This window comes from Leopardus geoffroyi, chromosome E3, assembly GCF_018350155.1.
Source record: "Leopardus geoffroyi isolate Oge1 chromosome E3, O.geoffroyi_Oge1_pat1.0, whole genome shotgun sequence".
NCBI lineage: Eukaryota > Metazoa > Chordata > Mammalia > Carnivora > Felidae > Leopardus > Leopardus geoffroyi.
The window spans coordinates 40,178,535-40,206,318 of NC_059340.1; the positions used below are offsets into that span (position 1 = coordinate 40,178,535).

A 27,784-nucleotide genomic window follows, 5' to 3' on the forward strand; every position below is an offset into this window, starting at 1 on the left:
CGCCCCTCTTCCCACAGCGCCCTCCCCCGCCTAGTACTCACTCTACTGTAGGCTTCAGGGCGCCGACAGCGCCGCTCTGGGCCCAGGGTGGCCTCAAAGTCCTCCAGCTCAGTGGGCTCGCCTGGCAAATCAGTCTCGCTGGGACTTCCCTCCTCCAGAACCACCGCGGAGTCTGGGAGGACACAGATGAGGCTACTAGGTGCTGGCCCGGCCCCCAGGAGCTCACGTGGCCTGAGGTACCAGCCTCTCCCCGGCAAGAGAGCACAGCGGCCCCCCAACAGAGCCTCACCTAAGGCCTTCCTTGCCTGTGGCTCTAAGCTGCCCACACCCCATCAAGTCAGCTGGAGAAGGGCGCCCTCAGGGGCCTGGATGTGACCCCTGACACGGGGAGTCTCCAACACAGGCTCCCGGACGTAGGGACGTGGGGGGCATCCGGCTCCTGGAATCCCCAGCCCAGGATCCACAGCACCCGCCGCTGCTGCTCCAGCAAGGGAAACGGCCGGGGGCGGGACCCAAGCCCAAGAGCCCATGAGGGAGGAGCCCCCGCCTAAGACGGGGTCCCAGCTCAGAAGGAGTGGCGCGCCCACACTGGCCCCCAGGAACCGGGACGAGAGGCCAGAGTCCCTCTGTGATGGGACCTGAGGAGAAGCCTGATGGAGAAACACCCGTGCGCACACACAGACTCGGAAGCCCGTTCTGGAAAGCCGAGGCGCACTATCGGAGCCCAAGCCAACCCCGAGCTGAGGAATGCTAAGGAGGGTACGATGCCCTGAAGCAGCATTTCCTGTGCCGATGTGAGGGCAGGGGCGGGGGAGGGGGAAGCAACCGGGGGTTAGCGCAGCCCGCGGCCGCCACACACGCAGCCCCACACGCACACGGCCTGCCAGCCGCCTGCCGGAGCCCGTCTGCACGCTGCCCTTTCCCAACTGGCTCCTGTCCACATGTGGGCACCCAGGTGTGCCCAAGGGCCATGCAGGTCAGAGCCCGCCCCTGCCAGGGCCTGGGAACAACGGGCCAAAGGCTGGTCTGCAGGGCCTCTGGCCAGCCCACGACGAGAGGCAGACACAGCCCAATTTGTGGGTTCGCAAAGCCAATCGGACCACCAGAAGCCCGGGAAAAGTCAGCGGGGCTGAGCCCCAGGGCCAGGCTCGCCCCAAAGAACTGCCCCCTGCCAGCATCTGTGGCTTAGCTGCCCAAGGTCACCTCCTGAGGCCTGAAGATGTGGCTGTAAGGGCCTGCCCGACGTGGGGACAGAGCTCAGCCACGAAGGGCATGCAGCAGAGGGGGTCCGCCAGCAAAGCGCAGGCATTCTGCACAGACGTCCTCATGCGAGTCGGGGCCCTTCTCCCAGAGGGCACGGAGCGGCTCTGGCGGGACCACGGAGGGATGAGCGGATGAGGGGCGATGAGAACAGCATCTACGAGGCAGAGCGGCGCTCTGGAGCAAACACCGCTTCCCTTAAAGAGACACACGAGTACCTGCCCAGGAAATGCTCCTGTGCAGCTCTCCTTGGCAACTGGTCTGGTACAGGGAGGAGAAAGAGGCCACTGCAAGGGAAACCGCGAGCGGCCAGTCAGCAGAAGGGGAGACTATGCACAGTCGAGCAGAGGAAAGGCACCACTAGTCCCGCACAGAGCCCGGGCCTGGAGAGAGAGAGCGGAGGGGCCAGCGGCGCCCGGCTCCTCAAGCTGCCGGAGCCGGCGTCTGGAAGGGGAGCGCGGCCCTCCTCCTCGCCAACACAGGTCCCGGGCCGCTAAGCGCCATCTGCGGCCACAGGGAAGGCCAGACGGTGGCCCGGAAGCTCCGCAGCAGCAGGCTGGGCACGGGCACGAGCGCAGGCAGGTGCAGACTGTGTGCTCGGCGCATCCACACCCACACCCGAGCAGAAGCGCGGCTACCGCCTAGAGCCCCGGCCACGGGCGCTCCGAGGAGAGCGCAGGGCAAAGGCTTTGCGGGGGCTCTGCCGTGCCCGCCCCCGCACAGCTACCGCCCGCCTCGGGAAGAGGGTCCCTTTAGTGGGAAGGGGCCCTGCTCCCACGTCAGGCTGTGGCGGTGGCGAGGAAAGCTCCGGGACCCCCGCTGTGGGCGCGACCCGCGGCGCAGGGGAGCGACGCTGCCTCCAGACAGCACGGCCAGGTCGGGCGGGATGGGTACCCACCTGTGTTAGAACGTGGGGGCGGAGGGGGCTTGGCAGAGCCGGCCGCCGGCACCGAAAGTGACTTGTACAGGGCCGTGTCACGACGCTCCTTGAAGCGCTCGGCGGCCATGAGGGCGTTGGACAGCTCCTGCAGGGGCATGTTGTTGATGTCCGAGGAGAAGGGGCTGAGGGGGTTCTCCAGGCTCATCAGCCAGCTGGTGTTCCCTGCGGAGGGGCAGGCAGCACCCCTCAGGCCGCGGGCCCGACACCGCCACCGGCCATCCCCACCCTCAAGGGCACATGCCCGGGGTGGGCAGAGCTCCCTGTGCTCAACCAGGGAGCGATGGGGAAGGGGGGGAAGGCTCTAGCAAAGGCAGGCCCCTGGCTGGCCCCGACGCTCCACCCCCACACCGCCAGACCCGCAGGTCAGGAGTAGCCCCAGTCCGGTGGTCGCCCGCCTCACAGACGCACAGGAGGGCCTCAGCTCATACCACTCTCCACCCCAGGTCAGCTCTCACACCGTCAGGCCCGGCAGAGGCACCGCAAAGAACACACATCACCGAAAAGCTTGGATGGGGCAGAGCTGGGGGCTTTCTGGGCTCCCTCTCCCCACAAGGCCCACGGGCCAACGCTTTGACGCTGCCCTCCACACCGAGCGTCCTCACATTGAGAGCATCTCCCTCAACCCTGACCCACCTCCTCCGGCCCTTCCTGGGCCTTCTCATCCAGTCTCTGGCCTCCCCCGTGCTGGCTCCCCAAGAGGACCCAGGGCCCACAGCCTTACTGCCTGCCCAGGAGGCTCCCCAGGACCGGGCGCCTCGTCCTCCCCAGTCACCACTCGCCACGCTGCGCCCTAAGCGGACCCCAGGCCCCGGGCCTTGGCTTCCTTTAACCTCAGATACCCATTACAGGCTGAATCGTGTGCCGCAAAATTCCTGTGCGGAAGTCCTCACCTCCAGCACCTCGGAAAGCACCACGGTAAGGGAAAACCCAATCTCCCGGGTGGTCCCTAATCCACAGAGTCCTCACCAGGGGACACACACCCGCACAGAGGGACGACCACGCGAGAACACGAGGGAAGACACACGCGTGTGCACCCCGGGAAGAGAGGCCTCAACAGGATCCAGCCCGGTTGGCACCCTCACCTGGGACTTAACAGCCCCTGGGAGCAGGAGAAAATACCTTTCTGTTGCTGAACCTGCCCGCTCCGGGGCACTCTGTCAGGGAGGCCCGAGCGGACTAGCGCAGGCCCTCCCCACTCAGGCCTGTGGATCCCCCTCACCGCTCACCGTGTGGGCGTCACGGAGCAGAAGCTCCCTCGGCCCAGCCTGCCTGCCCCTCCTGTGTACCTAAGACCCTCGTGGCTAATGGTCCCGCAGCCACTGTGTGTGCTGACCGAGGCCCAGGCGTGCCAAGGGCAGACCCGTCAGTACCCGTGGGCCTCCGGACCAAGATCTCCGCCCAGCCCTGGGTCAGCAGGGGTACGTAGGCCGCCAGGCTCGTCTTCTCCTGCGCCGGGAGCTGGGCGGCAGCCGAGGCCCTCTCGGACGTACTGGCTGGTGTGGTCTGTGCGCCTGGGCAGTGGGTGGCTGGAGCATCCAAGGCACCAACACGAAGGCCGTGGCCCCCTGGGGAAGGGGAGGACAGGAGGGCTGGTGACCCCCACCTGCCCGACGCAGAGCCGCCGGCTCAGAACTGGCTGTTCCACCCAGGGCCCTGCTGGCCACGGAGCCCCAGGCCAGCAACCAGAGGCAGCTCAGCCCTCTCTGGGTGTCAGCCTCAGTGGGCCCAGGGCAGGAGGAAGGGGCCCCAGCACCTGCCCCACCTGCCCCCACCGTCGGACCGTGGCTCGTTCTGGCTGCAGCAAAAGAAAGCTACAGGGGTGAGCTGAGCTGAGGACAGGGACTGCCGAGGGTTCACAGGAAACACAAGCCATGAGAAACGGACCCTCGGCGACAAGGGCCCGCGGGCCAGAGTGGTGCAAGAGGCGCACCGCCTGCCACACCCCGTGACGAGGGCTCGCGGAAACAACACCCCGGCAGTGTTCGCGAGTGCGTGCACCCACAGAAGCCCCGAGGAGGCAGGGAGGGGCACAGGCTCACCAGACATGGAGCGGACGCGGTCCCGGGCCCCACGGCACACCTGCTGCCCAGCCTGGGACTCCAACTTGGCAGGCGCCTCCTTTGTCTGCCTCACGTGCGCACCGGGGTCAGAGCTGAGGACGGAAGGGTCCGTGCCGAGCGTGACCGAGATGCCTCACAGGCTCCAGGCCGGCGTGCAACCGAGCCACCCCAGCCTGGGCTCGGGACCGCCAGGGTCACGGCCCGATAGGCAGGGGCTGGAAGGTGCGGTCACCTCAGCTCTGGGCTGCCCTGCAGCTCTCCTGAGTCCAAGCCCAGCAGTGACCGGGTCCCGGTCCCCACGCTCGTCGTCACAGTGACGAGCTTGTTTCCAACCAGCCAGGTCTTGGTCCTGCCACCAGCCAAGAGGAACTCCCCTACAGGGGACCTGAAAAGCAGAGGGGCATCGGCCAACACCTTGCCCAGTGGGCTCTGGACAGGCGTCGTGGTTCCAAAGGCGCTTCCGACTGAGGGCCGCCTGCAGGAAGGAGCCCCGCACGACTCACCCGCCACCGCCACTCTGACCCATTACAGTCACAGAAGAAGAGAGCGCGGTGCTGTGCCTCCCTCCCAGCCTGTACCTCTTGGGGACCGCCGTGAAGTTGGAGAACACGTATCTGGCCATCATGTCCAGACAAGTCTCCGTGAGCTCCAGGTGGAGATTTTTCAAGTTGTCGTCAGCCTGGGCCATTGAGTTCTCGTCCGCAGACCCCAAGCTGGCACTCGTGAGGGACGTCTGGATCCTGCTGAAGGGAGGGGCCCAGCGAGGTCAGGGGCCGACCGGCCCCTCCTCTCCCCCCGGGGGCCAGAGCTGGAGGCATGCATTTGCTGGGGGGCCGCGCCCACAAACGCCCCACCGGGGCGCACGGCCAGTGGAGCCGCGGCGCGGCAGACCGCGCCGACACATCCTCCCAGAGAGAGGAGGGCAAGGCCTCACGGGAGACACCAGAGACCGACATCCCCTCACCGAAGCGCAGGAGTTAGGGGACGGCTTTGTGGCAGAGCCCTTTAGTCATGCAGAGACACGAAGACCACACACACACACACACACACACACACACACACACACACACACACACACACAAAGATTGCATTCTGCCCACGGGGCCACCTCCCGATGACGGGGAGGGTCTGGGCTTCGTGTGCAGCTCTTCACCCTGAACTCAGGCCGCCCCAGCTCCGCACGCACCCCGTGACCAGAAGGGGCTTATGTGGGCTTAATTCTGATGCCAATTTTTCAAAGCCCCTTTGCCACGTTCTGCTTGTGATAGAGACTGTGCTAGAAAAGAGCGGAGAGCCTCGCTGCCCCACCCCCAGCCCCCCAAACCACACTCAGCAGAGGCCAGCCTGAGGCTGGAGCCCAAGCCAGGCTCCTAGGAAGTGGGTCTCCTGGGCCCGAAGGGGCTTCCTTGGGGAGGAGACCACCCCCATCCCGCAGCTCAGCGCAGCCTAGCACGGCCGGCGCCTGGCGGGAGCAGCGACCCCCAGGGGCCCACACCCGCACTCAGACACAGCAGGGAGAAGTGAGCGAGGCCACGCCCCTCAAGGGTTCTGACCTCACCAGCCCGGCCCCCACCCCCGCTGCCCCACTCAAAGCCCCCCGCGCCCTTTCAGCCGCCCCAGAAAGCGGACCTTTACTAAGAGAAAGCTCAAGAACAAAGTCCACCTGAGAGGATACGAAAGCCAATCCCAGGAGCATGCTCCCCCGTCCCCCGTGGGCGCTGCTTTCATACGCAGAGGCCCCTCGCCTCCGGGGACAGGCCTGTGGGCAGCTGCCACCGGGTGCCTGGTTTCCTCAGAGCTACCGCCCTCCCTGCTTTGGGCTCCCAGGCCAGCCTCCGAGGAGGCCTGCAGCCAGCCCGTGCTGGGATGAGGCTCGGGGACAGAATGCAACCTTCCCAACCCTCACCACCAGGCTCCCCGGGACCGAGGGCTGGGCTGGGCTGGGCAGGACGGGCCTCTGTCTCCTGCTCCTCCAGCTCCGGCCAGGCGACGAGGTCATGCAAGCGCCCCATGCACCGCCACCCGGGCGCTCCCGCCTGCAGTGCCGCCGCACGGGCCAAGCTGCAGGGTCTGAGCCCCCCACCCGAAGAAGCCCACTACCTGCGGACCACATGTTCAGACACACTGATGCTGCGGCACCGGAAGGCGTCGGCTGCAGAGCTCTCCTGGAATTCTCTCACGGGTGGGGAGTTATTCAAGCCTTGTTTGGGGGGTCTGGCTATCCTCAAACTACCAGGTGAGGAAGGAAGGCCCAAGCCCCAGAGAGCCCAGCTCCCGGGAGGGGAGAGCAAGCCATTGGAGGGATGAGAAGGAAAGGTCACAGGCCACGGGGTCAGGATGGACAGCCCGCGGGTGAGATGAACAAAAAACCATGCCAGAGGCCAGTTAGCAGGGGGAAGAAACAGAAAACAAAAACGCATGAAAATACATCTTGTAAACATAACTGAGAAAAAGTCACGGTACCAAAACAAAGAACATTAGTGCAAATTAAACGTGTATGGAGTGCTCCGCACGGCAGATTCCAGGCTGCGCTGACCAGGCGTCCCCCCCACCTCAGCCCTGCGGCCGGCACCACCCAGCTCGGGGAGCAGGGAGCGCGGAGCCCCCACAGGTCACCACTCAAAGAGGCCGGTTCTTAGTTCGAGGTCCCGGGCCCCCGGCGACCCGGGCTTCAGAAGCCAGCTTTTAACTTTAAGTCACGATGACCTGGTCATTCTGGAAAATGCCGTACTCCCCCCCTCCCACCCCCCCAGGGGAGAACTGAAAAGCTGGGGCAGAAGGCGGGGGCAGAAAGAGGAGTCGCCGTTCCGGTGAGGTGCAGACGAGACAAAGCCTAGCACGGCTCTCGGCTTTGGCAAAAGCGGCTGTGACGGGACAGGGGAGCGTGTCCCCTGACTGGCAGCAGGCTGGACAGCAAGCTCAGGAGGAAGGGGGACCGCGGCCCGAGGCCAGGCTGACTACAGGGCCCTGGAGCTCCTCCTCACCCGGGCCCAGGTACTCGGCTTCCCGGGAGCCACAGCTGCCCTGTCGCAGCCCTCGGCTCACTGGGTGGAGCCGGGCCACCCAGACGCCCTACAGCTGGCACCCTGATCCCGTCGGCAAGTCCGCCCTCGGTGCTCCGTGGCCGGGACTGGCTGCAGGCCACGGCGCCGGCCGCTGCAGCTAGATGCGGGCGTTAGCAGCATCGCAGGCCCTGCCCTACCTGACGCCGGGACCCCTGGGGCCCAGCACGGCCCGCACGGGGCATCCCCTCGGCCACGTTCCCTTTCCGCTAGACAGCCCAGCGGCAACAGGTCAGCCCAGACCCCACCGTGCCGGTCACACAGGCCACGCTCGCCGACCCACCCCGGCCCGTGCCCTCCACAGACACTGGGCACGCCCTCCGCAGGCCCGCACCTCTTGGGCCTCTCGTTGAGACTGGTGCTCCGCGCTCTGAAGCTGTCCTTCTCCGGGGTGTCGTCAAAAGACAGGAGGACATTGGAGCGTAGGCCCTGGCAGTGGAACAGAGCTGAGCTGCAGGCCAGGGGGACTGACCCCCATGTCTCCTCCCTCTGCAGGCCTGGGACATGGTGAGCACAACACCCGACGACGCCCACCTCCCTCTCCCCTGACCGTCACCCCACTGCAGCCAGGAGCAAAGCAGGTCCCACCCTGCAAGGAGTTTGAGCTCCTCCGGCCTACCTTAGTGATATAAGGAACAAAATCCTTCCGAAAAGGCAGACGGCATCTAATGAACCACATGGCTATGACGTGATGGGCCAGGCACACGATGTACTGATTAAACCTGAGGAGGAAGACAAGCGGTTTGGCCCGGTCCAGGCCCCCGAGGCTGATGTGCCAAGCCGAGCACAGAAGGGGGGCCCAGAGGCCACAGGCCCGTCCTAGGACTGAGACCAGCACGCAGGGGCACCTGGGTGGCTCAGTCGGTTAAGCGTCCGACTCTTGATTTCAGTTCAGGTCGTCATCTCGCAGTTCGCGAGTTCGAGCCCCGCATCGGTCTACACTGGCAGCGTGGAGCCTGCTTGGGATTCTCTCTCTTCCTCTCTCTCTGCCCCTCCCCTGCTCCCTGGCACGTACTGTCTCTTAAAATACTTTTGTCTAAAAAAAGACCAGCACGCTGTCTGCTCCAAGGAGCCGCGGGCTGGCCCAGGTCACAGGGAGGGACGTGACCGGCACTTACTTGGAGGGGTTGGTGTACGGCAGGGAGATGGCAAACACACTCGCGTACTGCTCAGCGGCAAAGTTCCTGTAGAGGTGAGGCAGCCTGGCCAGAGCTGCGGGACAGGGACACGGCCGGTGAGGGGGCCTGGGCCAAGGCAGGCCCACACCCGGTGTCCCCAGGGTCCTGTGCTACTTCCAAAAGCCGGCGCGGCCACCCTGACTGAAGAGGGCTGCAAAGGAGTGAAGCTCGCAGCCTCCTTGAGCGTGACCTTCCCTCGACCCTCAGCTTTCTATTCCAAGGGCCAGAAACCCACGGTCCCCGGGCCAAAGCCAGCGGCCTGCGTCTGCATGACCTGTGAACTAAAAACGGCTTTTATGTTTTTAAAAGCTACGAACCAAAAGAATGCACAGCAAAGGCCAACACGTGGCCCTTTACAGAAGTGCTGGTGGCCTGCTCTGCTCCCGTCCCCCACCCTGCTGAGGGCCAGACAGCGCTAGAGTACTGGGAACGAAGGGGGGAGTGAGGCAGCCCGAGCTCCTGGAAGTCGCAGTCTGAGAGGCGAATCAGCAAAGCCCCTCGGCAGAGCTCACACGCAGGGTGTGTGCCCTGAGGGGAATAAAGAGGATGCCGAGAGCCAGGCCAAGTGCAGGGACCCATGTCGGGCAACACAGAGGCTTCAATGCCATTGAAGCTAAGACAGAGGATGAGAATGGAGCCAGCCACTCGAAGGCCAGGAAGGAAAGCAGTTAAGGCTTGGGTGTAGGAAGTGCAAAGGCCCTGAGGCAACAGAGCATGGCACAGCCCAGGTGCTCCATGGAGACCGCGCACTAACCTATGTCCCAAGAGAGAGAGCAAAATGAGCTCAGAGAAGTCAACACAGGTTATTCTGGGTACATTGCAGCCCCAAACCCAAGAGTCCCCCGCCCCCCCCCCCCCCCCCGGCCCCCCCCGGCCCCCCCCCCCCCCCCCCCACACACACACACAACGACAAGCATGCAGGCGGATGCTTACTTGACAGGAATTCGAGGAGTGGAATGGCCATGCTGGCTGTGGCCGAAATGTGTGTAAGCTTCACGACCAAGACAGGCAGCGCCTTGATGATGATGTCGGGCATTTCGACGCTGCACACGGCCAGGGCCACCACACACTGGCTGGCACAGCGGTAGATCAGGCCTTGCTCCAGGCAGTACACCATCTCCCGCTGCGGGGCAGCACGGGTGCCTCAGACCCAGCCCGCCACAGGCCGGCCCTCCGCACCCCTGCCCCTGCCCACACACAGGTTTCTCTCCCCTCACCCCACTCCAGAACGTTCTACAGAGGGGGAGACCAAGGCTTAGGAAGGTGAAGCGCCTCATCCCAGGTCCTTAAGCACATAAGCAGCACAGGGCCAGGAGGTGGACCCACCCGAGGCGAAGGGACAGCAGGGCAGCTCTGGTCAGGCCTTTCCTGGCACCTCCGACCGGCCAACGCCGGCAGGCGACGCTCCCCGCCCCGGCTCCTCAGCCAACCCCGGAGCTGGGACACGCTGGGCCCGTTAGCCCCCCGGTCACGGAACCTTATTACGGGGGGAGGTTCCGCCCGACGCAGCAAGACGGGCAGAGGCCCACACAGCTCCGGGCAGCCAGTACCCAGCAGGAGGCAGCTCCCGCTCAAGCCACAGCCTCAGGCCAAACCACCCGGTAGCTCAGGGCCCCGTGGAGGATTTCGATTTCCTGAAGCCAGCCCCACCCGCCAGGAACGCCCTGGGCCTCAAGGGTTCTCGGGAAACCTTCACCCCGGCATGGCCTGCTGCCCAACAGGGCACAGCCAGGACGAACCAGGCCGAGCCACATAGGAGACGGTGCAGTCAGGGAGGGAGGGAGGGAGGGAGGAGACGGGGAGCGTGAGCTCCCGTCCTTGCCACGACCAGGAATGCCGGCTCAGAGCGGCCCGAGGCTAGTCGAGGCCCCACTCCTTGCCAGCTGTCACCGTGAGCAGACCACCCGACCTAAGACTTCAGTTCCCTCGTCAACGAAGGCAGAGTGACCGCGAAGCATCGGGACTTTAACCGAGATAGCCAATGTGATGGCAGCACGGGCCTTGTGCCCAGCAGCGGGGAACAAAGGGGAGGACTGCTGCCGTGTGCTTCTGCACCTGACGACAGACGTGGAGGCAGACAGAAGTCCGGCGTCCCGGACCCTGTTGCCTGGCCTCTCAAAACAGGTCCAGCTCTGCCAAGTGGCTCAGCGCTTGTCCTGAAGCCAGGGTGGGACAAGCAGGCGGGGCTCCGCAGAGAGAAAAAATGCTGCTGCACGTGGGGTCGACAGTCGACACCGCATTAAGCCCACACCACCCGGAAGGGAACGCAGGAGCGCCGCGCCAGCAGGGGTCCGGCGGCCACGGGGAAAGCAAGGCCAGCTCCCGGCCGAGCAGCCACCCGGATCATGAGAAAAACGTCCGGCCCGTGCGGCTAGAGCAAACATCCTGGGACCCAGGCTTTCCAATGCCGGCACCACGAGCTCACCTGTCCCTCCCCCACCCGGTACCTGTCTGGCTTTGTCCAAATAGTTATGGTAAGAGATTAACGCCGTCAGCACAGGAACCACAGCCAGGTGCAGGTCTGTCCTGGAGAAACCTTCCGGGGTGCCTCGGAGCCGCTCCAGAGTTCTGGGACCTGAAAGCTAAAGACCAAGGCCCCCCATGTGAGGCCCGGGCGGATAGCCAGGCAGACTGCTCGGGGGCCGAGGGTGCGGGGGAGCCCGTGAGAATGCAGGTCCGGTGCAAGGAGGCCTCGTGAGCCCAGGGGGTGGGGGCTCTCCCATTTCCTTTTCTGGCCAAGGGTCTGCCTTTTCCCAGAAGTGTGCAGCAGGGGGCGCCCACGCTGGTGTGCTACGGACAGTCGGAGAGGGGATGAGCGTGTCACAGGAGCCCCGGTGAGGGGTGAGGAAGACGGCGGAAGGACTCAAAATACCACATCTGGCTCACAAGCCCTTCAGTGAGGCCTCCGATTTTCTGGCCCCTGAGCTGGGAAAGGACAGGGCCCCACGCGCGATGTGCGCTGCACGCAGGGGTCTGTCTCTGGGGGAGACCGCCCTCTCGGGCTTCCACGGTTGACCTCCCGGGGCCTCACGGTCCTTGGGAGGAAGGCACCGGCTGCAGCCCCGGTGTGGGTGGTGACGTTACCATGGAGCAGAGGGCGGAAGACAGCTGGTCGACGCTGCACGGGGACGTGAAGATGAGGACCTTGAAGCGCAGGGACTCGGGCAGCTTGCCGAGAACAAGCTTCAGCACCTTCCAGTCCGTCTCCTGCAGGAAAAAGGGCCGCTCAGCGGGGACCATCTGGGCCCTGCAGACACAAGACGCGGCTCAGGGCCTGAAGCGCAGTCTGAGCTGGGCAGTCTGAGCTGCGTGACCTCTGGACGCCCTCTGTGCCCGCAGCCCGAGAAGCACGTGCCCCTCCGAGAAAGTTCACCCCGGCATGATGGCGGCCGCCCTCCCGAGGCCAGGCTGAGCGGGAGGCCCGGTGCACGGCCCCTACCGCCTCTCCCTTCTGAGCCGGCCCCGGGACTCCCCACACCTGACCCCCTCCCCGTGTACCCGGTGACCCACAGGCTGCCCGTCCAGGGCACGGCGCCCACGGCATGCTGACTGACGCCCACCCGGAGCACAGTGAACATGCAGCAAGGAAAAAGCTCGTGTACTAGCTCAAAGAGAAGGGAGCAAGCATTCCTGAACAATCTACAAGCCCACACACACACTCTAGGACCCAAATCCACCTGGGCACACGGCAACGGGAAAACATGGTCGTAGCCCCCTGCAACTTCCAGAGGCCGCCACCCGTAAGCTCAGTGGCCACCAAACCAGAGAGCTGCTCCCCAGATCCCACCTGTGACTCAGAGGCCTCGAGACTCTCACAGGAAGTGTCCGACGGCAGCCATTAGTGCCAACGCCCAGCGCCCCCAGGGAAGCCGCTTCCCTGCCCGTGGCCTTCAAGGGCTCACCGAAGCCCCCGCAGGCTTCCCAGCCCCGCTGTGCCACATTGCTAGCCACGTCACCTCTCCCCGGACCCTGTATGGGAATAGGCCTCTGCCCCTCCCCTTCCGTGTCACGGCCCCAGCTTTGCCTCCTGCCGCCAGAACTGCACCTACCCTGCCTGCAGGCTCGGCTGACTCCTGCCACTGGAACCTCTCACCTGCCCCTCCAGGTGCCCCCAACCGGGGCTCAGTGCACCCCAGTCTCCTGCTGAGGCACACCAGTCCCGCGATCCCGGCTATCTGCCTACCTGCCCCCACATCATACCACAACCGTCGCCCAGAGGCAGGAAGGTCTCCTCGGTTCTGTGCCCAGCCCCGGGTGATGGCTGCGCACGGCGGATGCTCCCCACTGTGACCTTGGGGTGAACCTACCAAGGTCGCCGCTACAGAGACAGGCACCATGCCCCGTGGGCGGCACCAACCACCGCTCGGTGTGCCCTGGCTCAGCTGAGGAACCAGCCACCCCACCTGCTTTAAGCACTGCAGCAGGACCCGGAAGAGCAGGGAGTAGGGCAGGGAGCCAAGCCGCACAGCGGGACCGGCAGGTGCTGGGCCGGACGGCCCGGTGGGAGGCGACAGGGGGCCGCCGGCCTTCTTCTCAGAGCCTCTCTCTGGCTCCCTGTGGAGACAAGTGGCAGGAGCCCTGAGGCCGAAGCCCCCACTCCACGGGGTCAGGACAGGTGCTGGCCCCCGGCCCCGCCCCACACTGTCGTCAGGACGGCTCTGGACACTCGCACAGACCCAGGGCCACCCCAGGGCAGACGGCGGTGGACGCCACGGCCCGGAACTGGAGAAGCAGGGCTGACACGCACGTGGAGTCGCAGACGCAGTAGGGGCTGAACCTCACAGCCCCGTCCTTGCTGGGCAGGCCGAGGCGGTGCAGGGAGTCCGCCCTCAGCAGCAGCAGGAAGTCAAAGGCCTGCAGAGAGAAAGCAAGGTCCAACAAGGCAGGGACGACGCCGGGCCGTCCACTGGCACCCAGGCATCTCAGAAAGGGCCATTCCCGCAAACAGCCAACGCGCCCCGACTGCACTGTGCACAAAGAGGCACCGGGGCCGAGACGCAGGCGTCCCTACCTTCTCCCTCAGAGCCCGCGGAGGTGCGCCCTCCCCACGGCAGGGACAACACCGTGGCCTCATGCCAGGCACAGCGGGGCCCGCCCCAGCGACAGAGGGAAAGGGCATCTCACATGCCGGGTGAGCAGCACCACGCAGCCCAGGGTGCCAAAAAACCAGAACCCTGCTCGGGTGCTGTCACTTCCTCCAATGAACAACAGGTCACTTAACTGGGCTGCCCAAATGACAGGGGGCTGCCTGACACGTGGATGCTCTAGAAGGGACCAGCGTTTCTGTCCCAGAGGCCTCTGCTCAGCGGTGCCCTCAGAGCAGTCAGTCCTGCCAGCTCTCTCAGCAGCAGCGACCCTCCACACCTGGCCCCGCCCCACCCCGCCCTCCAGCCCCGCCCCTCCACCCAGCCCAATCCGTAGCCCCGCCCCTGCGCCCTACAGCCCCGCCCAGTCCCACCCGCGCCCGGCCCCCCAGAGACTCCACAGCCCCAGCAGAGACCAGGCTGTGGCTGCGTGCCACCCTGAAAGACAGTGCAGTCCCCTTTCTCTGCCCACACCTGAGGCCACGGGAGGGCTCAGACTTGCACACGCAGAGGCACACGCACTGCAGGCAAAGGGAGGGGCAGCAGCTACTGGGGAGGCTGCAGCCCCAGCCGGTGCTAAGGATGGAACGGTCCGCCAAAGTCCCCTCCTGGGACCACCTGCCACCTCCCCGGAGTGAGGTCCCCGATGTCACCAGGAGGTCCCCAGGAAGGGACCGTGGGCAGCCCTGAGGCGCAGCTTGCTCCACTACGGCCACCGACAGCCGGCTGGCCCTCCTACCTGCAGCCGGATGCTACTGGCGATGGGCAGGGTATAGCCGTGCTTGTAGTGGAGCTGCAGGTGGCTGACGAGGGTCTCGTACACACGCACCGCGTGGCTGGCAGGCAAGGCGTACAGCTTGGTCTGCAGAGAGAGCACGCCGCTCGCTCGGAAGGCAGCAGGCTGAAATGCAGCCATGCGGCCAGCACCCTCGTGCCCAGGAACCAGGACAAGCCCTCCCCAAGTAACTGGGAGGGGTCTGCCATTCCCTGGAAGGCACAGACCCTTCAAGCCACTAATTCCAGTCCAGGGACTTCATCCCATGGACACTCCACATGTGCACACTCTCAGTTATGGGGAAAAAATCAGGAACAACGACACGTTCACGCCCTCAATGGGAACTCTCCTAATAAATCAGGAAAATCTGTCCAATGGCCCACCACTCGGCAACATGGGTGACAAGACCCCCGTGGGCTGGAAGCACGTTCTCTCTGCCACCAGGAAAGTGGACAGACCAGGCGTGAGGCCCCGGGGTGCTCGAGGAGGGTAAGGGGGCCCACTCACCGGCCACCGGGCTGTCATCCCACTGTAGCCCCCTTCCTGCCCCACCTCCCTGATAGGTGAGCCTGGGAGAGGCCAGGTGAGACTTTGGTGTGGGGGGCTTCGGGGTGGCATGGGCCGCCCAGGGGCAGCAGGGACCCCTCTGTGGTCCGTGGTACTCTTGAAGAGAACAGTGAGGGCTTAAAACATGTGTCACTGCTATTCTTTTTAAAGACAACTCATTAACAAAACAAGGTGGGGGGAGGGAGGGAGCCGGACACAACGCTGACAACACAGGGGCAGGTCCAGAGAGGACAGAAGAGGACGGACGGCTGCCTGCCCGTTCTGCAGGAAAGAGAGACAATCTAACTCTCTGCTGTGTGTATACTGTTTAAGTGAACGCATAAATGACTTATCAAGCTGTTTTTTACCGTTTACTCTTAAGAGAGAGAGAAATACAGAGCATAAGCGGGGAAGGGGCAGAGTGAGAGACAGACACAGAATCCGAAGCAGGCTCCAGGCTCTGAGCTGTCAGCACAGAGCCTGACACGGGGCCCGAAGTCACAAGCCATGAGATCATGACCTGAGCCGAAGTCGGACGCTTAACCGATGGAGCCGCCCAAGCGCCCCATGGATGACTTTTTAATTACATAAAAAGAAAACAAAAACGGCCTGGCCCCAGACTTTGCCACAACTAGGAAACAGCTTGGCTCTGTGGCCCCACCCTCAGGTCTCCAGGGCTGGGGTCCCAGGTGAGGGTAACAGATGGCCTCTCTCACGTCTCTGCGGCAGGGACCTGGGGGCGCTCAGGCCACAGGCCCCTCAGCCCAGCATGCTCCCTCACACGTCACAGCGGTCAGGAGAGCTGGGCCCCCCCTGAAGGGGCACCGGGGATGGGCTGCCCGGCTTTCCTCCCCCAGTTCACGCTGGCACACCACAGCGTCGTCACGGGTAAGCCCTATGGGAAACTGCCACGCCCTTGAACAGCTCATGAACTGCAAGTTTCCGAGGCAACTGACTCGAACACTCTGCTTCACGGAATACTGACACCGGCAAGTAACCTCCACACACACTGTGGTGCTTTGAGACGGACGGCAGGGCCCAGGCGGAGGTTGTCTGGGGCGTGAAGGGGGGAGGCCACGGCCCCAGCGACCCTCAGGGACACGGGGGGACAGCCACGCCACAGGAGGGCGAGGACATGCTGCTACAACTGAGGGAAAGAGTACGTGCCGACCCTCTAACTGGCAACCAACTCCTGTTCACAGCGTGCAAAGTGCTCTCGCGATTCAACGAAAAGGCAAAGACCCAGTTAAACAGCGAGCAGAAGATGTGCACACGCTTGTGCCCAAAGTGACACCAGTGACCGATGGGCACATGAAAGGCCGCTCGTCACAGGCATCAGGGGAAAGCAGGTCAAGCCACAACAAGGTAGCACTTCCCAGGCACCCGCACGGCTACACTCAAGAAAAGCAGAAGAGGAGTGCCGGGGAGGATGTGGACGAAGCAGAACCTCACACCCGCTCCCGGGAAGGTCTAACGGAGCGAGCCCGGAGGAAGGCAGGCTGGCGGCTCCTCAAACAAAGCACAGAGTTACCGTCTGACCCAGGATCCCTCTGCTAGGTGGGAGCCCCAGAGAGACGGAAACCTATGTCCACACCGCAACTTGTACAGGAGTGTTCACAGCAGGGTGATTCACGAGACTCCAAGGGTGGAAAGAACCCGTGTCTCTCGAGCGACAAAGACGACGCAGGCAAGGCACACCGGCACGACTACGAGCCCTGGACGTGAGAGGAGCAGGCATGGACGCCTGCCGCCACGGGGAGGAGCCACAGGAGCTCGTGGTGTGGGATTCCATTTCTGCGAAACGTCCAGAACAGGCAGACCCACAGGACAGAAAGCGAACCAGGGGCTGCCAGGGGCAGGGGTGCTGGGGGGGGGGGGGGGGGAGGGGGTGGCTAACGGGTGCAGAGTTCCTTCTGGGGAACGAGGATGTTCTAAAACCGTAGTGATGCCCACACAACTCTGAAGATACTGAAAAAAGCCACCAAACCTCACACTTTAAGTGGATGAGTTACGTGGTTTATGACTTACATCTCAACAAAGCTGTTCAAAGAACCCCAGCGCCCACGGGGCCAGCGTCGATGGCGGGCCTGCGGTGAGAGCTGAGGGGACAGTCCCGGCACTGACTCAGGGGCATCTCCGCACAGACTGCTCTGGCCGACCCTGTCCACCCCTCCCCACAGCTCTCGGGAGCCCCGCACCCCACGACCGGAGGGGTCTGGGTCACTGCCAGTTTGCCCTCTGCGGCCCCCAGGGGGGTGCCCGGGGTCCCAGGAGACGCATCCCGACAGGCGGCTGGCCGCCGCAACCTCCCAGAAGAGCAGAGGCCCACCTGAAGGATCACCAGGAGCCCCAAGACGGCAGTCTTCACATCCTCTAAGGAGGCTGAATATGCCACCACATCTCTTTCCTCCAGCTCAGGGGGTGTGGAAAGGGAGCGGGCCATCACCTTTAGAGAGAACACGTGTGCTCACCTTCGCGGTTCAGGCCTCCCTCCGGCAGCAACCATCAGACCTGATGCTTTCTCCTGTTTCTCAAAAGCTGCATTTCACACACCTGAGGGACCGACCGTTCAGAAACTGCAACGTATTTCAGCATTAAAAGAAAAACGCGCTGGCTGTGCAGCAGTACTGGGCCGAAGCCTGCTTCCCGGCCGCCCCCCCCAGGAGCCCCAGATGCAGGCCCGGCGAGGTCTCCAGCGCTGCCCATCCCTGCCGTGGGAGGAGCCCTGCCTGCAAGGCGCACCGATCGCCCTGGGGAGAATGGGGGCAGAGAGCCCAGAGCCTAGTGCCGCCTGCAGGGCTTTGCCACAAAGAGGGGTCCCTCTGGCGGCCCAGGTACCCGCCGGAGGGGCTCTCACCTTCTCCACAATGTCCAGCAGGCTGTTGAAGTGGTGGGTGTGACAGCCTTCGGCCAGGTCCACCAGCAACTGGGTGGCCAGTTTCCGGACTTGGGGGTCTTTGTCCTCCGGGATGTGGGAGAGCTGAGAGATGACCACCGAGCTGATCAGCTCCTCCTGTGGCGGCACAAGTGGGCACACGTGAGCCACGTGCGGCAGAGGCGTGGCGGCACCTGAGGGATGCTCTGCGTGGCCGGGCCCAGGCCCAGGTGTGATGCAGCAGCGAGCGTCCTGGCTACTCCTGACATTCACCGTCACGGTTCAGAACAGTCCTAGGCGGAGGGCCCCCTGCATGCGAGCCCTGGGGTAGGAAGACCTCATTCCTGACATCACAGAGTCCTCGATAACCGGCCACAAGAGCTTTCACGGCCGCAGGTACAAAGCACCACAGCAACAGAGAGCAGGACAAGACCGACCCTGACATGAGGGAGCAGAGAACCCAGAGGGCCTTCCTGGAAGAGGCAGCACTGAACTGGGTTCCAAGGGACAGAGATGCAGACAAAGGGAAAGTTAAGAGGGTAGCAGAGGGCGGACAGGTGCTGGGAACACGGGCAATGACAGGAATGCTGGCTAAGGGACAGGGGCAAAGCCTGAAGTGCGCCTCCTGGAGGAAAGGGGACACAGGCAGGGGAACAAGGGCAGGGGCACACGGATGTCTCTGAAGGACAGATGGACTCTGGCCACAGACCAAGTACATGATGGGCCAGAGGGAAAAAACTGGCAGTGGAGACACAGGCAGGGCCTGGAGCCACCGAGGTCAAGCTGGGATTAGAGAGGGTGACACCGAAGCAAAAAGAAAACGTCCTCACGCAAGACCGTGTCCAGAATCTTTGTGTTTTAGGTGACTACTGGGGCGAGATCCCTGCGGGCGGGAATGGAGTCAGGGCCCCTCACTGGTCTCTAGGCTCAGCACAGGCCAGGCAGGGGGCTCCGGACAACAGAAGGACGCGAGAAGTAACAAAGGAGCAAATGTGGACTTAAGAAAGCCTGCTACACAGTCCAGGGCACACCCAGGAGACCCGCAGTGCCCGCGCAGCTCACAAACGCACCTCGAGCCCACTGATCCCGGAGTCCCACCCCCACCAGAACTCGTACCTCATAGAACTGCCTGTTGATGAGCAGCACAAAGGACAGGACGTCGAGCACCTTGATGCGCACAGCACTGCGGGATTCGTTCCTGGGGGCAGGACACAGCGGCTAGAGGTGGTGGTGGGCAGGGGGCGAGGGAGCACGGCTGCTAGAGGCGGCGATGGGGGGGGAGCACGGCTGCTAGAGGTGGGTGGGGCGGGGGAGCACGGCTGCTAGAGGTGGGTGGGGCGGGGGAGCACGACTGCTAGAGGTGGGTGGGGCGGGGGAGCACGGCTGCTAGAGGTGGGTGGGGCGGGGGAGCACGGCTGCTAGAGGTGGGTGGGGCGGGGGAGCACGGCTGCTAGAGGTGGGTGGGGCGGGGGAGTACGGCTGCTAGAGGTGGGTGGGGCGGGGGAGCACGGCTGCGAGAGGTGGGTGGGGGGGAACACAGCTGCTAGAGGTGGGGGGAGGCACGGCTGCCAGCCTCAGCCTCCACCAGGCCCTAGCTCACCTGCAGCCCGAGTCTGAGGGCTGCCCCTGGGCCCCAGCCCCCAGAACCACGCACCTCTGCAGCAGGGTAGACCCTGCACAGGGCCCAGCTTCTCGACATTTAGACCCAACACTGGGCAAAGGGGCAGAGAGCTCAGCCCTTGGAGAGAGTGTCTTTTTACACAACCACTCGACAGGAAGAAATTAAGTGCAGGGGCCTCAGAGGACTCTGTCCTACTGGAAAACAAACCTTTTCCTGCACAGGGAGAACTAGTCCTTTCAAGACTGAGAAAGGAGGGCGCCTGGGTGGTTCAGTCAGTTAAACGTCAGACTCTTGACTTCAGCTCAGGTCACGACCTCACGGTTTGTGAGCTGGAGCCCTGTATCGGGCTTTGCGCTGACAGCACGGAGCCAGCTTGGGGTTCTGTCTCTCTCTCTCTGCCCCTCCACTTACACTCGCGCGCATGCGTGCTCTCTCTCACAAACGTTAAGAAATGAAAAAAAGAAAAAAGGGAAAAAGGAAAGCCCGGACTCCCTATGTGCCAGACTGGGCCCCGAGCACAGACACAGGCCTCCAAAGGCTCCCTACCGGAAGAATCTCTCCATCAGTAACTGCAGGTTGTGAATCCAGCCGTCCTTTGCCGGATGGATGGACTGAGCCCTGTAGGTTATTAAGTTTAGGAGGGACGACTCCTGTCAAAATAAGAAACAGCTGGCATTAAGGAGCCGCTCTGCCCTCGAGGAGGGTTTCCTACATGTAGGCGGGCGCGCGCACACACACACACACACACATACGGCCCGTGCTGCTGGCCTGGGGGGGCATATCTCCTCAGGGACGCCAGCCACTCAGAGGCCCAAGGTGGGAAGTCTACACAACAAAGGCTCTAATGGCAGTAGTGAAAATTCATTTAAAAACCCACATCAAAGCCTTGGCATCAGGCTGTGCGTTTCTGGTGCCAACAAAGCCTGTGGCCCGGGGGCAGACGCACCAAGCAGCAGGTGTCCCTGGAGCTGGCCAGCACCTTCCTCCAGACAGGTGGGAGGAAGCTGATGGTTAGGCTAGCACCGACTCTAACAGACCCACGCTCGCTCGGCTTGCTGATGCCCCAGCAAACTTCCCTGCTGGAGCACAGACCCCAGAAAAGCAGGAGCCTGCTAGCCCTTTATCTCAAACTCAAGGAAACTGGTTTCAGACCCGCAGGGCCATGGCCCCCAGAGCTGAGGGGTCCCACTTCTCCCCCAGAAGCCTGACCTAAACCAGCCTTCTGCCCAAGCACCAAGGCCCTGCCCAGTTGAGGGAGAAGAGGTCTCACCGGCCTCTGGTCTGCACATCTCTCGACGAGCTCGAAGTATCTCTCGTGCGAGCCGTGGAACTCATTCTGGTCACACAGCTCCTCCACTGTGGTCAGCAGGTCATGGACGATGGCTCTGAGCTCCGGGCTGTCCAGGCTCTGAAACGCCAAAGTGCAGTCACACAGAAGTGACTTCCGCTCCACGGGTCTGGCCCAGCAGCCAAGCCCTGAGGGACGAGAGTCCAGTCGCTGCCGAGCTCCAGTCCTCCGCCCGCCGGCCTGGCCGCCGGCACACCACCCACCCTAGTCCCCCAGGAGACCCAGCCCTAAGGCCACACCGGACACAGCCTCGTCTCTTCTGCGGCTCCCGTGCCGCCAGCATTGCCCCCTCCTGATGTGGCCAACGCTTCCTCCAAGGCTACGCTAAAGTCACGGGCGGCGTGCTGAATGCTCTGGGGAGCCACTTACGGGCCACGAAGGGAATCTGCTGTGTTACTGTCTGGATCAACACCAGCCTGCCCCCTTGCTCGCCCGCATATTCCTGCTCCAAACCATGGAGCAGCTTTGGCAAAACCAGCCATCCTCAGTGGGCGGCCAGATGACACCACGGAGAACCATCAGTGTGGCCTCAGCAGGCTTGGGGGGAGGGAAGCAAAACGCACGGGGGGCCGTCCCCCGGTGAGGTGAGCCTGCCGCACCCGAGGATCCACAGCCAGCTGGGAAGGGCCCTGTGGCCGGCCAGCACCCGGTCGCGGTCCGCCCTGGGCCGCCGGCCATCCCGCCGCCTCACCTGGAGCTGCTGCAGCAGACGTTCGATGATGTCCAGCAGGATATCCCACGTCACAGCCTGGAGCTCCCTCCGGTACTTCTTGATGAGTCTGGTGACAGACAGGACGATTTCATAGGACACCACCTCGTTCGGACAGGTCATGGCCTGGAACAAGAGACCTGGCGGTCAGCCTCTGCCTGCTCATGCATAGGGAGCCCCCCTTCACACGGCCCTCCAAACCTAGCTTAAGAGGCTTTAGGGGGACTCGCTCCCCACACTTCTGTCACGGCCACAGAAAGAGGATCTTAGGAGCTTGCAAGCATTTTCTACACCGGCTCCAAAGGGCTGGACTCAGCCAGACCATTCACTACAAATTCTGGGCCACTGGCTCGCCAGCCTAGCAGAATGTGAAAGCCACCCTGGGACAGGCGCTGTGCAGGGACCGCACCTTCCACGCCGCGGGAGGCAGAGGCACGGCGGGAAGAGCAGCTCGGCAGAGGGAGCGTGAGCCTGGACACGACGCGGCGGCTAAGAGGATGGTGTGACGGCCCCAGCTCACCAGGGGCCGTGACGGCTGTGTGACAACGTGCATGGCAAGCGCTCTGAACACTGTCAGCACCGTGGCAGCGAGCTACTTCGCTGGCCTTGTGCTACAGCAAGAGTGAGATGAGCGCCTGATGACACAAAACCACCAACCAGGGGGAATCTTCCTCGGTTCTGATGCTAATTGACAGAAGATAAAGCTCGTAAGATACAAGGTGTGCTTGAAGATAAAACCTTCCAGTGGTCCTGAATCTCGTCCCCAAGCTGCAAACGGCACCTCAGCCCCTGCAGTAGGACCCACCTCGAATGGGCCTGTGCCCGGCCTGTGACTGTGGAGTCCCCGACCCTGCTCCCTGCACACAGAGACCACCGTACCTCGTAAAACGACGGCAGCACGGAGGTCGGGGAGTTCTTGAGCGAGTAGAGTCGGTGCGCCCCCCAGAGAGCCATGCCCACGAAGAACACGGCCCCTCTCAGCAGCGGGGCGTCTTCCATGTAGGCTCTGAAAGCGTTCCGCAGAGAGAGCAGAGGTCAGCGGAGCCCAGGCGGCCTCCCCGAGGCCCCTGCTCTCACGGGCCAGAAGCAAAGCTGGCCAAGAGGTGGCGGGCAGGGAACACAGGCCAGTAGCCAACAACCAGATTCAACGTCCTAAGCGATGCATTCGCCCCACACTTGCCAGACGCCAGGGCACGAAGGTGAGAGAAAGTCCCCAGCCTCCGGCTGCCGAAGGTTTAAGAGGCACACGTGCGAACCAGAGAACCACAGAAGGAAATGCCAAGTTTCTAGCTCAAATGACAGCTAAGAGGGGAAGTCACGGGACAGAACAAAACCGGCTCAGGGGCGCCTGGGTGGCTCAGCCGGTTAAGCATCCGACATCAGCTCAGGTCATGATCTCGCAGTCCATGAGTTTGAGCCCCGCATCGGGCTCTATGCTGACAGCTCAGTGCTGGAGCCTGCTTCAGATTCTGTGTCTATCTACTACTCCTCCACTCACTCTGTCTCTGTCTCTCAAAGATGAATAAATGTTGAAAAAAATTAAAAAAAAAAAAAAAAAAGAACAAAACTGGCTCAGGCGGTCAGGAAACCAAGGACCATGCTACATCAAAACACATGCAGAAGCTCGGCCAAGGTCACGCCAGCAAGAGGCGGCGGCATGTGCCGAGGCCTCGGGCGGCTGGGAGAAGATCGAGGACAGGCGAGAGGCCCACGGGCTGAAGCAAGGCAGGCCACCCAGGCCCTACCCTTCACGGGGGGTTTCGTTCTTATCCCCAGAGCAGTGGGAGCCACCCTGGCTCCGAGCAAATGGTGCCACAGTCCCATGGTGCTGGGAGAAGGGCATGGAGTTGCTGTGCGGAGGAAGGGACTCCAAGAGGTCATGAGAGGGTACAGGAGGCCAGTGGGGAGAGTGGGGGGCAGAGGGGCGGAGGCCCTAGATGGGGAGACACCTGTGACAGCCTGGCTGTGGGAGGTGAGGGCAAGGGCCTTGTACCAGGATCAGCAGTGAGGCAGCCTCCCCGGAGGAGGCCCGAAGGGGGGGTGGTAGATACGGGTTCAGTTCTGGATGCTCTGACTTTCCAGCAGAAGAGAGGACAGGGACCAGGCACGGGAGACATAAGCTCTGGCTTTAGTGCAAGCTTCTGGAGCAGGCACCAGAGGGACAGGGAAGCTCCCTGGGAGCCTCTGCTAGGCAGGACCCAGCACAGCCAGCCTCCCCAAGGCGGCTCTGTGGCCGCGGACCAAGCCGCCTCGCTCTCACCGGTCCCCCCAGGGCCCTGCCCACACTCGCCTGTCCTCCATGATGCGGCACATGTTGTAGATGGCACTGTGACCCAGGTGGGTGCCCAGGAGATTACGCATCAGCTGGGAAACAGAGCACACCATCATTAGAGACTGGCAGATAGGAGCCCCGGGCCCCGTGGGCCAGCCTCACGCAGCCACTGTTCTGGAGCCCCCCAGGTCCGGCTGGCCCTCCACCATCGCCTCCCAAACAGAGGCAGCAGCTTCCAAAATGCCCCCAAAACCCTGACCTCAGCTCAACCGCCTGGGAAAACGCTACTGGATTCCCCTCCCCAGGGCACGGTCTGGCCACCTGAGACTCAGATGGCCATTCACCAGAGAGATGGGTCTTGTCCTATCCATCCAGGAAAGAACTGTCCAGAACAACAGCTAAGACCCCCACCTTCCAGCAAGGCTCACAGAGCTCCTTGACGTTGACGGTACGACAGAGAGTGACGATGAACAGGGGCAGGCTCTCAGCCGGCAGACAGTTGTAGCAGACGACGGCGTCCAGCACCTGCAGAGAGACCTGACGGGGTGGAGAGAGGGGTCACGTCGGCCCTGCCCCACCCCTCACCTGCAGGGGGAACACCCTCAGCCTCCTCCCCACCCTCGTCTAGTCAGTGACTATCACACCTCCCCACTGCCAAAGCGGCCTTCTTAGAACAAGAGTGACGAGTGTCACCCGTCACTGTGGGTCATCCCACCCTCAACCATGACCCCCACGGCGGAGATCATCCAACCAATCGTGCTTCCTACTATAGCCAGCCCAGAGCCACACGACCAGCGAGGGGCAGTGCAGGCCTTGACCCCAAAGCTTATGCTGTCAAGCACTATGCCAGCTGGCCTGCCAGGAAGGAGAGGGAGAAGAACCGTCCCTGGCAGGACCAGCTACTGACCTCTATGTCCACAGAGGACACAGTCTGGACACACAGCAGGCAGATCATGCTGTTGGAAGAAATGCCAAGTCAGTGAAGGGACGTTTCCCAGAAGCTGCGTGGCTCTGTCTCACTTTCTGGTGACTCTACAAGTCCCCCTTGTAGGAAGGACTCATCCCCCTTAGGGCTCCGCTCACCCACTGACAGGTGCCCGCTCTGTGCCAGCCACTGCTCAGGGCTGGACATACAGACCAACAAGACCCCACCCGTGCCCTCACGAATTTCACAGAGTGTTTCGAAAGAAATGATACCAAAACTTATAGTCAAGAAACATCGGGCAACGTTACTCGTCCGTAAAAGAGAAAATGCTATCGTTTTACCAACTGAGGTAGAAGGTGTCTGTGGCTACTCCAACCTCTCCCCTCGTTTGCTGACTTCAACAGCTTTATTCCCAACACAGAGCTAAAATAAAAGCCCGAGGCGGCAGGACTGCGGTCGGAGGAACGTTATCGGAACTGTTCTTACTGGACCATTGATGCGATGTATTCATCCAGGTAACAGCTGTTGAATTTGACCAAGTTCACAAGCACCAGAAGGAACTCTGAGGACAGGCCGATGTCCATCCACTGCAGCACAAACCCAGCTGGGGGGAAGGGGAGGACAATGTACTGCCCACTCCCCTCCTCCCCGGGAAGACACCCCAGTCCCTCTCACTGCAGCCAACCGCAGCCCTGGCCCCCGTGCGACAAGACGCCGTGCACGGAGCCGACAGAGGCTCGCTGGAGCCCAACAGGTCAGCATGTTACGGACCCGGGAATTTGCCAGCCCCCACGATGCACTGAGGGCATCTAGGCTGAGAGGCAGTAGCAGAGTTTGTGCATTTGATGCTCAGAGCCCGGGATGCGGGGCTTGGGAGCATCACCAAGCACGCATCCAGGAGGCCAATTCCTGGCCCCCTCCCCCTCCCCGAGTACCTCTCAACAGAGACAAAAAGCCACTCTTGACCACTGGCCAAATAACCTCAGAAAACCTGAGGACAGGCTTCAAGTCAGCACCTGTCCTGGGGACCAACTGACAGCTGAGGCCCATCTCTGGCCCCGAGTCAGACTGACTTGTCCTTCCTCTTCTCTCCACAGCAGTGATAAGAAACCTCAAGTCCCAGAGAAACATCACCCCATCAGGACAAGAGAGGAAGGCCAGCCAAGGACAGGGCTAGGAGGTCAGGCCCAGAGCAGAGGACCAGGAAGAAGACATGGCGAGATGGCCCCAGCGCCCCAGAAACCCAGAAATTAGGGCACTCTAATAAAACAGACTGATGCTGGGTCAGCAGCACACTCTCCCTACAGAACACTCAGACCACCTGCTGCCCCGCTAAAAGGCCTCACTCTCCAGGGATTCTGAGCCAGAGGGGCTGGAGTGAAGCCCAGGACTGTGCATCTCTAACAGGCTCCCCGGGAGATGGGCAGCTGATCTAGGTTGCACACAGTTGAGCGGAACCTCGCAGTACCGCGCCCTCTGCAGGCCATCCCTGTAAACTGCAGCACTCGCTCTCGGCCTCAGCAGCCCTGCAGCAACCCGGATCAAATTTGATCCCCAATGCCAGAGAAACCTCACACCCGACACGGCACCCACCCAGTTCTTCTTCCAAATATGTGATGTGTCTCCCATTGTCTGTGAGGGCCTTGAAAACTTCCAGTCTTTCGTGGAGATCTTCGTTAGAGGGGTAATCCTTGATGACCTTAAAGAAGAGGGCCCTGAGGACGCCCAAGCGGTCCCCCTGAAGGTAAAACCACAAGGTCAGCAGTCCCGCCAGGACCCCCAGCTGGGGTTCCCGAGCAGCTGTGGGCCGTGCAGGAAGTACACTGGGCTCCAGGACTCCTGACCCTGGGACCCTCTCTCCTTCCCACAGAAACGACTGTAGGGGGCACACTGGGCACATCGGAGCAGCTCCAGATAGGTGTGCGTATAGAGCACCTACTGCGTGCGAGCTCCGGGCACGGTGGTGGCACACAGCAGGGGACAATACAGTTCTGGCCCTCATGGGGCTCGTGGCTGGGAAGAGACACGTCTGTGCCCCCACGATGACAAATAACAGTGTAACCGCACTGGGAGGCTACAGGCCTCTGCAAGCAGCTGGAGGACCAGAGGAAAACTCCAAGAGGGAAGGGTGCCTTCCAGACAGGAATGGTGAGGCAGCCCGCAGTTCTAGGGAAGGCTGACAGTAGCCGGGCCGGGGCAGGGGGATGGGGGCAGCCAGAGCACATAACGACCGTTCCCTCATGGCAGGCACGTCCCTGACAACTTACACGAAACGCCTCACTTACACCCCAAAACGCTCCTGAGAAGGAAGGAACAAGCACCCCCATTTTGCAGGAGAGCCAGGGGGGATGCGCACTCAGGCGGTCCTGCTGCGGAGCCCCTGGGAAGCAGGCCCCCCCCCCTCGCCCGGCACCCTCATCAAAGGTGAGAGTCCACGCACAGCACAGCAGGGGCTGTCAGCGGGCCGCCCCACGACACCTCCCCCACCCGTCCCAGCTCCGCCGACGCACACACCCGCCGTTACCTGCCCCTGCACGATGGCCTTCAGCAGAGCCAGCACCGCATGCCGGGCCTCCGGTGGCCGCTCTGGCTGCAGCATGTCCTCGACGGCCTTCCAGAGCGCTTCCACTGCATGCTGCCACCAGCAGGGAGGGGACAGCAATTAGGGTGTGCTGGCCCCTCAACTCAAGGGACAGTACCATGAGAAAAGCACGGAGCGGAACAGTCCTTTGGACGTAGAACCCACTCCTCTCAAGCCCATGCCTCGTGTACCGGGCACAGCCCACATGACCCTGAACCTGACACAGGTGTAGCTCCACGCTACTTAACCCCACCGGTCCCGGCCACAGCCTGTGGGGAGGGAGGAGAGCAGCAGGCTAGGGGAGTCGTCCCGGTTGCCCCAGAGATCAGCCAGGAACCCCCTTTCGAGCTTGCCCAAGGAGTCTCAGAACCAGGCGGTCCCAAGTCTGCAGCCTGAGGCAGAAACCCTGCTTCCCTGGCTTCCCTGCGTACACACACCAGCTGAGGGCCGCCCTGAACCACACCATGGCCAAGACCTCCGTGTGGGCTTCTGGAATCTGCCTCCTCTCACTAAGCCCCACTCAGCGCACGGAGAGGGATCCCGTTCCC

At 62.9% G+C, this 27,784-nt stretch overlaps 1 protein-coding gene across 19 annotated transcripts in view; it reads right to left on the minus strand.

Moving 5' to 3' along the window:
* The window catches only part of TSC2 (TSC complex subunit 2), a 35,028-nt gene that overhangs the window by 4,475 nt on the left and 2,769 nt on the right, over positions 1-27,784 (minus strand). For 4 of the 19 annotated variants that reach the window (XM_045460636.1, XM_045460634.1, XM_045460652.1 and 1 more), the window contains exons 4-33: positions 27,180-27,290; positions 26,249-26,393; positions 25,142-25,259; positions 24,638-24,686; positions 24,142-24,267; positions 23,749-23,822; positions 22,338-22,464; positions 21,441-21,584; positions 20,672-20,809; positions 19,948-20,051; positions 18,897-18,978; positions 17,763-17,918; positions 17,235-17,351; positions 14,324-14,446; positions 13,248-13,354; positions 12,904-13,054; positions 11,585-11,707; positions 10,948-11,082; positions 9,434-9,623; positions 8,441-8,534; positions 7,942-8,044; positions 7,657-7,751; positions 6,361-6,489; positions 4,839-5,003; positions 4,493-4,645; positions 4,240-4,352; positions 3,571-3,765; positions 2,159-2,362; positions 1,479-1,547; positions 42-172 (exon numbers count right to left, since the gene is read on the minus strand). In XM_045460636.1, the coding sequence (XP_045316592.1) occupies positions 42-172; positions 1,479-1,547; positions 2,159-2,362; positions 3,571-3,765; positions 4,240-4,352; positions 4,493-4,645; positions 4,839-5,003; positions 6,361-6,489; positions 7,657-7,751; positions 7,942-8,044; positions 8,441-8,534; positions 9,434-9,623; positions 10,948-11,082; positions 11,585-11,707; positions 12,904-13,054; positions 13,248-13,354; positions 14,324-14,446; positions 17,235-17,351; positions 17,763-17,918; positions 18,897-18,978; positions 19,948-20,051; positions 20,672-20,809; positions 21,441-21,584; positions 22,338-22,464; positions 23,749-23,822; positions 24,142-24,267; positions 24,638-24,686; positions 25,142-25,259; positions 26,249-26,393; positions 27,180-27,290 (3,771 nt within the window). Of the gene's footprint in view, positions 1-41; positions 173-1,478; positions 1,548-2,158; positions 2,363-3,570; positions 3,766-4,239; positions 4,353-4,492; positions 4,646-4,838; positions 5,004-6,360; positions 6,490-7,605; positions 7,752-7,941; positions 8,045-8,440; positions 8,535-9,433; positions 9,624-10,947; positions 11,083-11,584; positions 11,708-12,903; positions 13,055-13,247; positions 13,355-14,323; positions 14,447-17,234; positions 17,352-17,762; positions 17,919-18,896; positions 18,979-19,947; positions 20,052-20,671; positions 20,810-21,440; positions 21,585-22,337; positions 22,465-23,748; positions 23,823-24,141; positions 24,268-24,637; positions 24,687-25,141; positions 25,260-26,248; positions 26,394-27,179; positions 27,291-27,784 lie in introns of all 19 variants that reach the window. The other 15 variants (XM_045460637.1, XM_045460635.1, XM_045460641.1 and 12 more) reach the window with 8 other exon arrangements.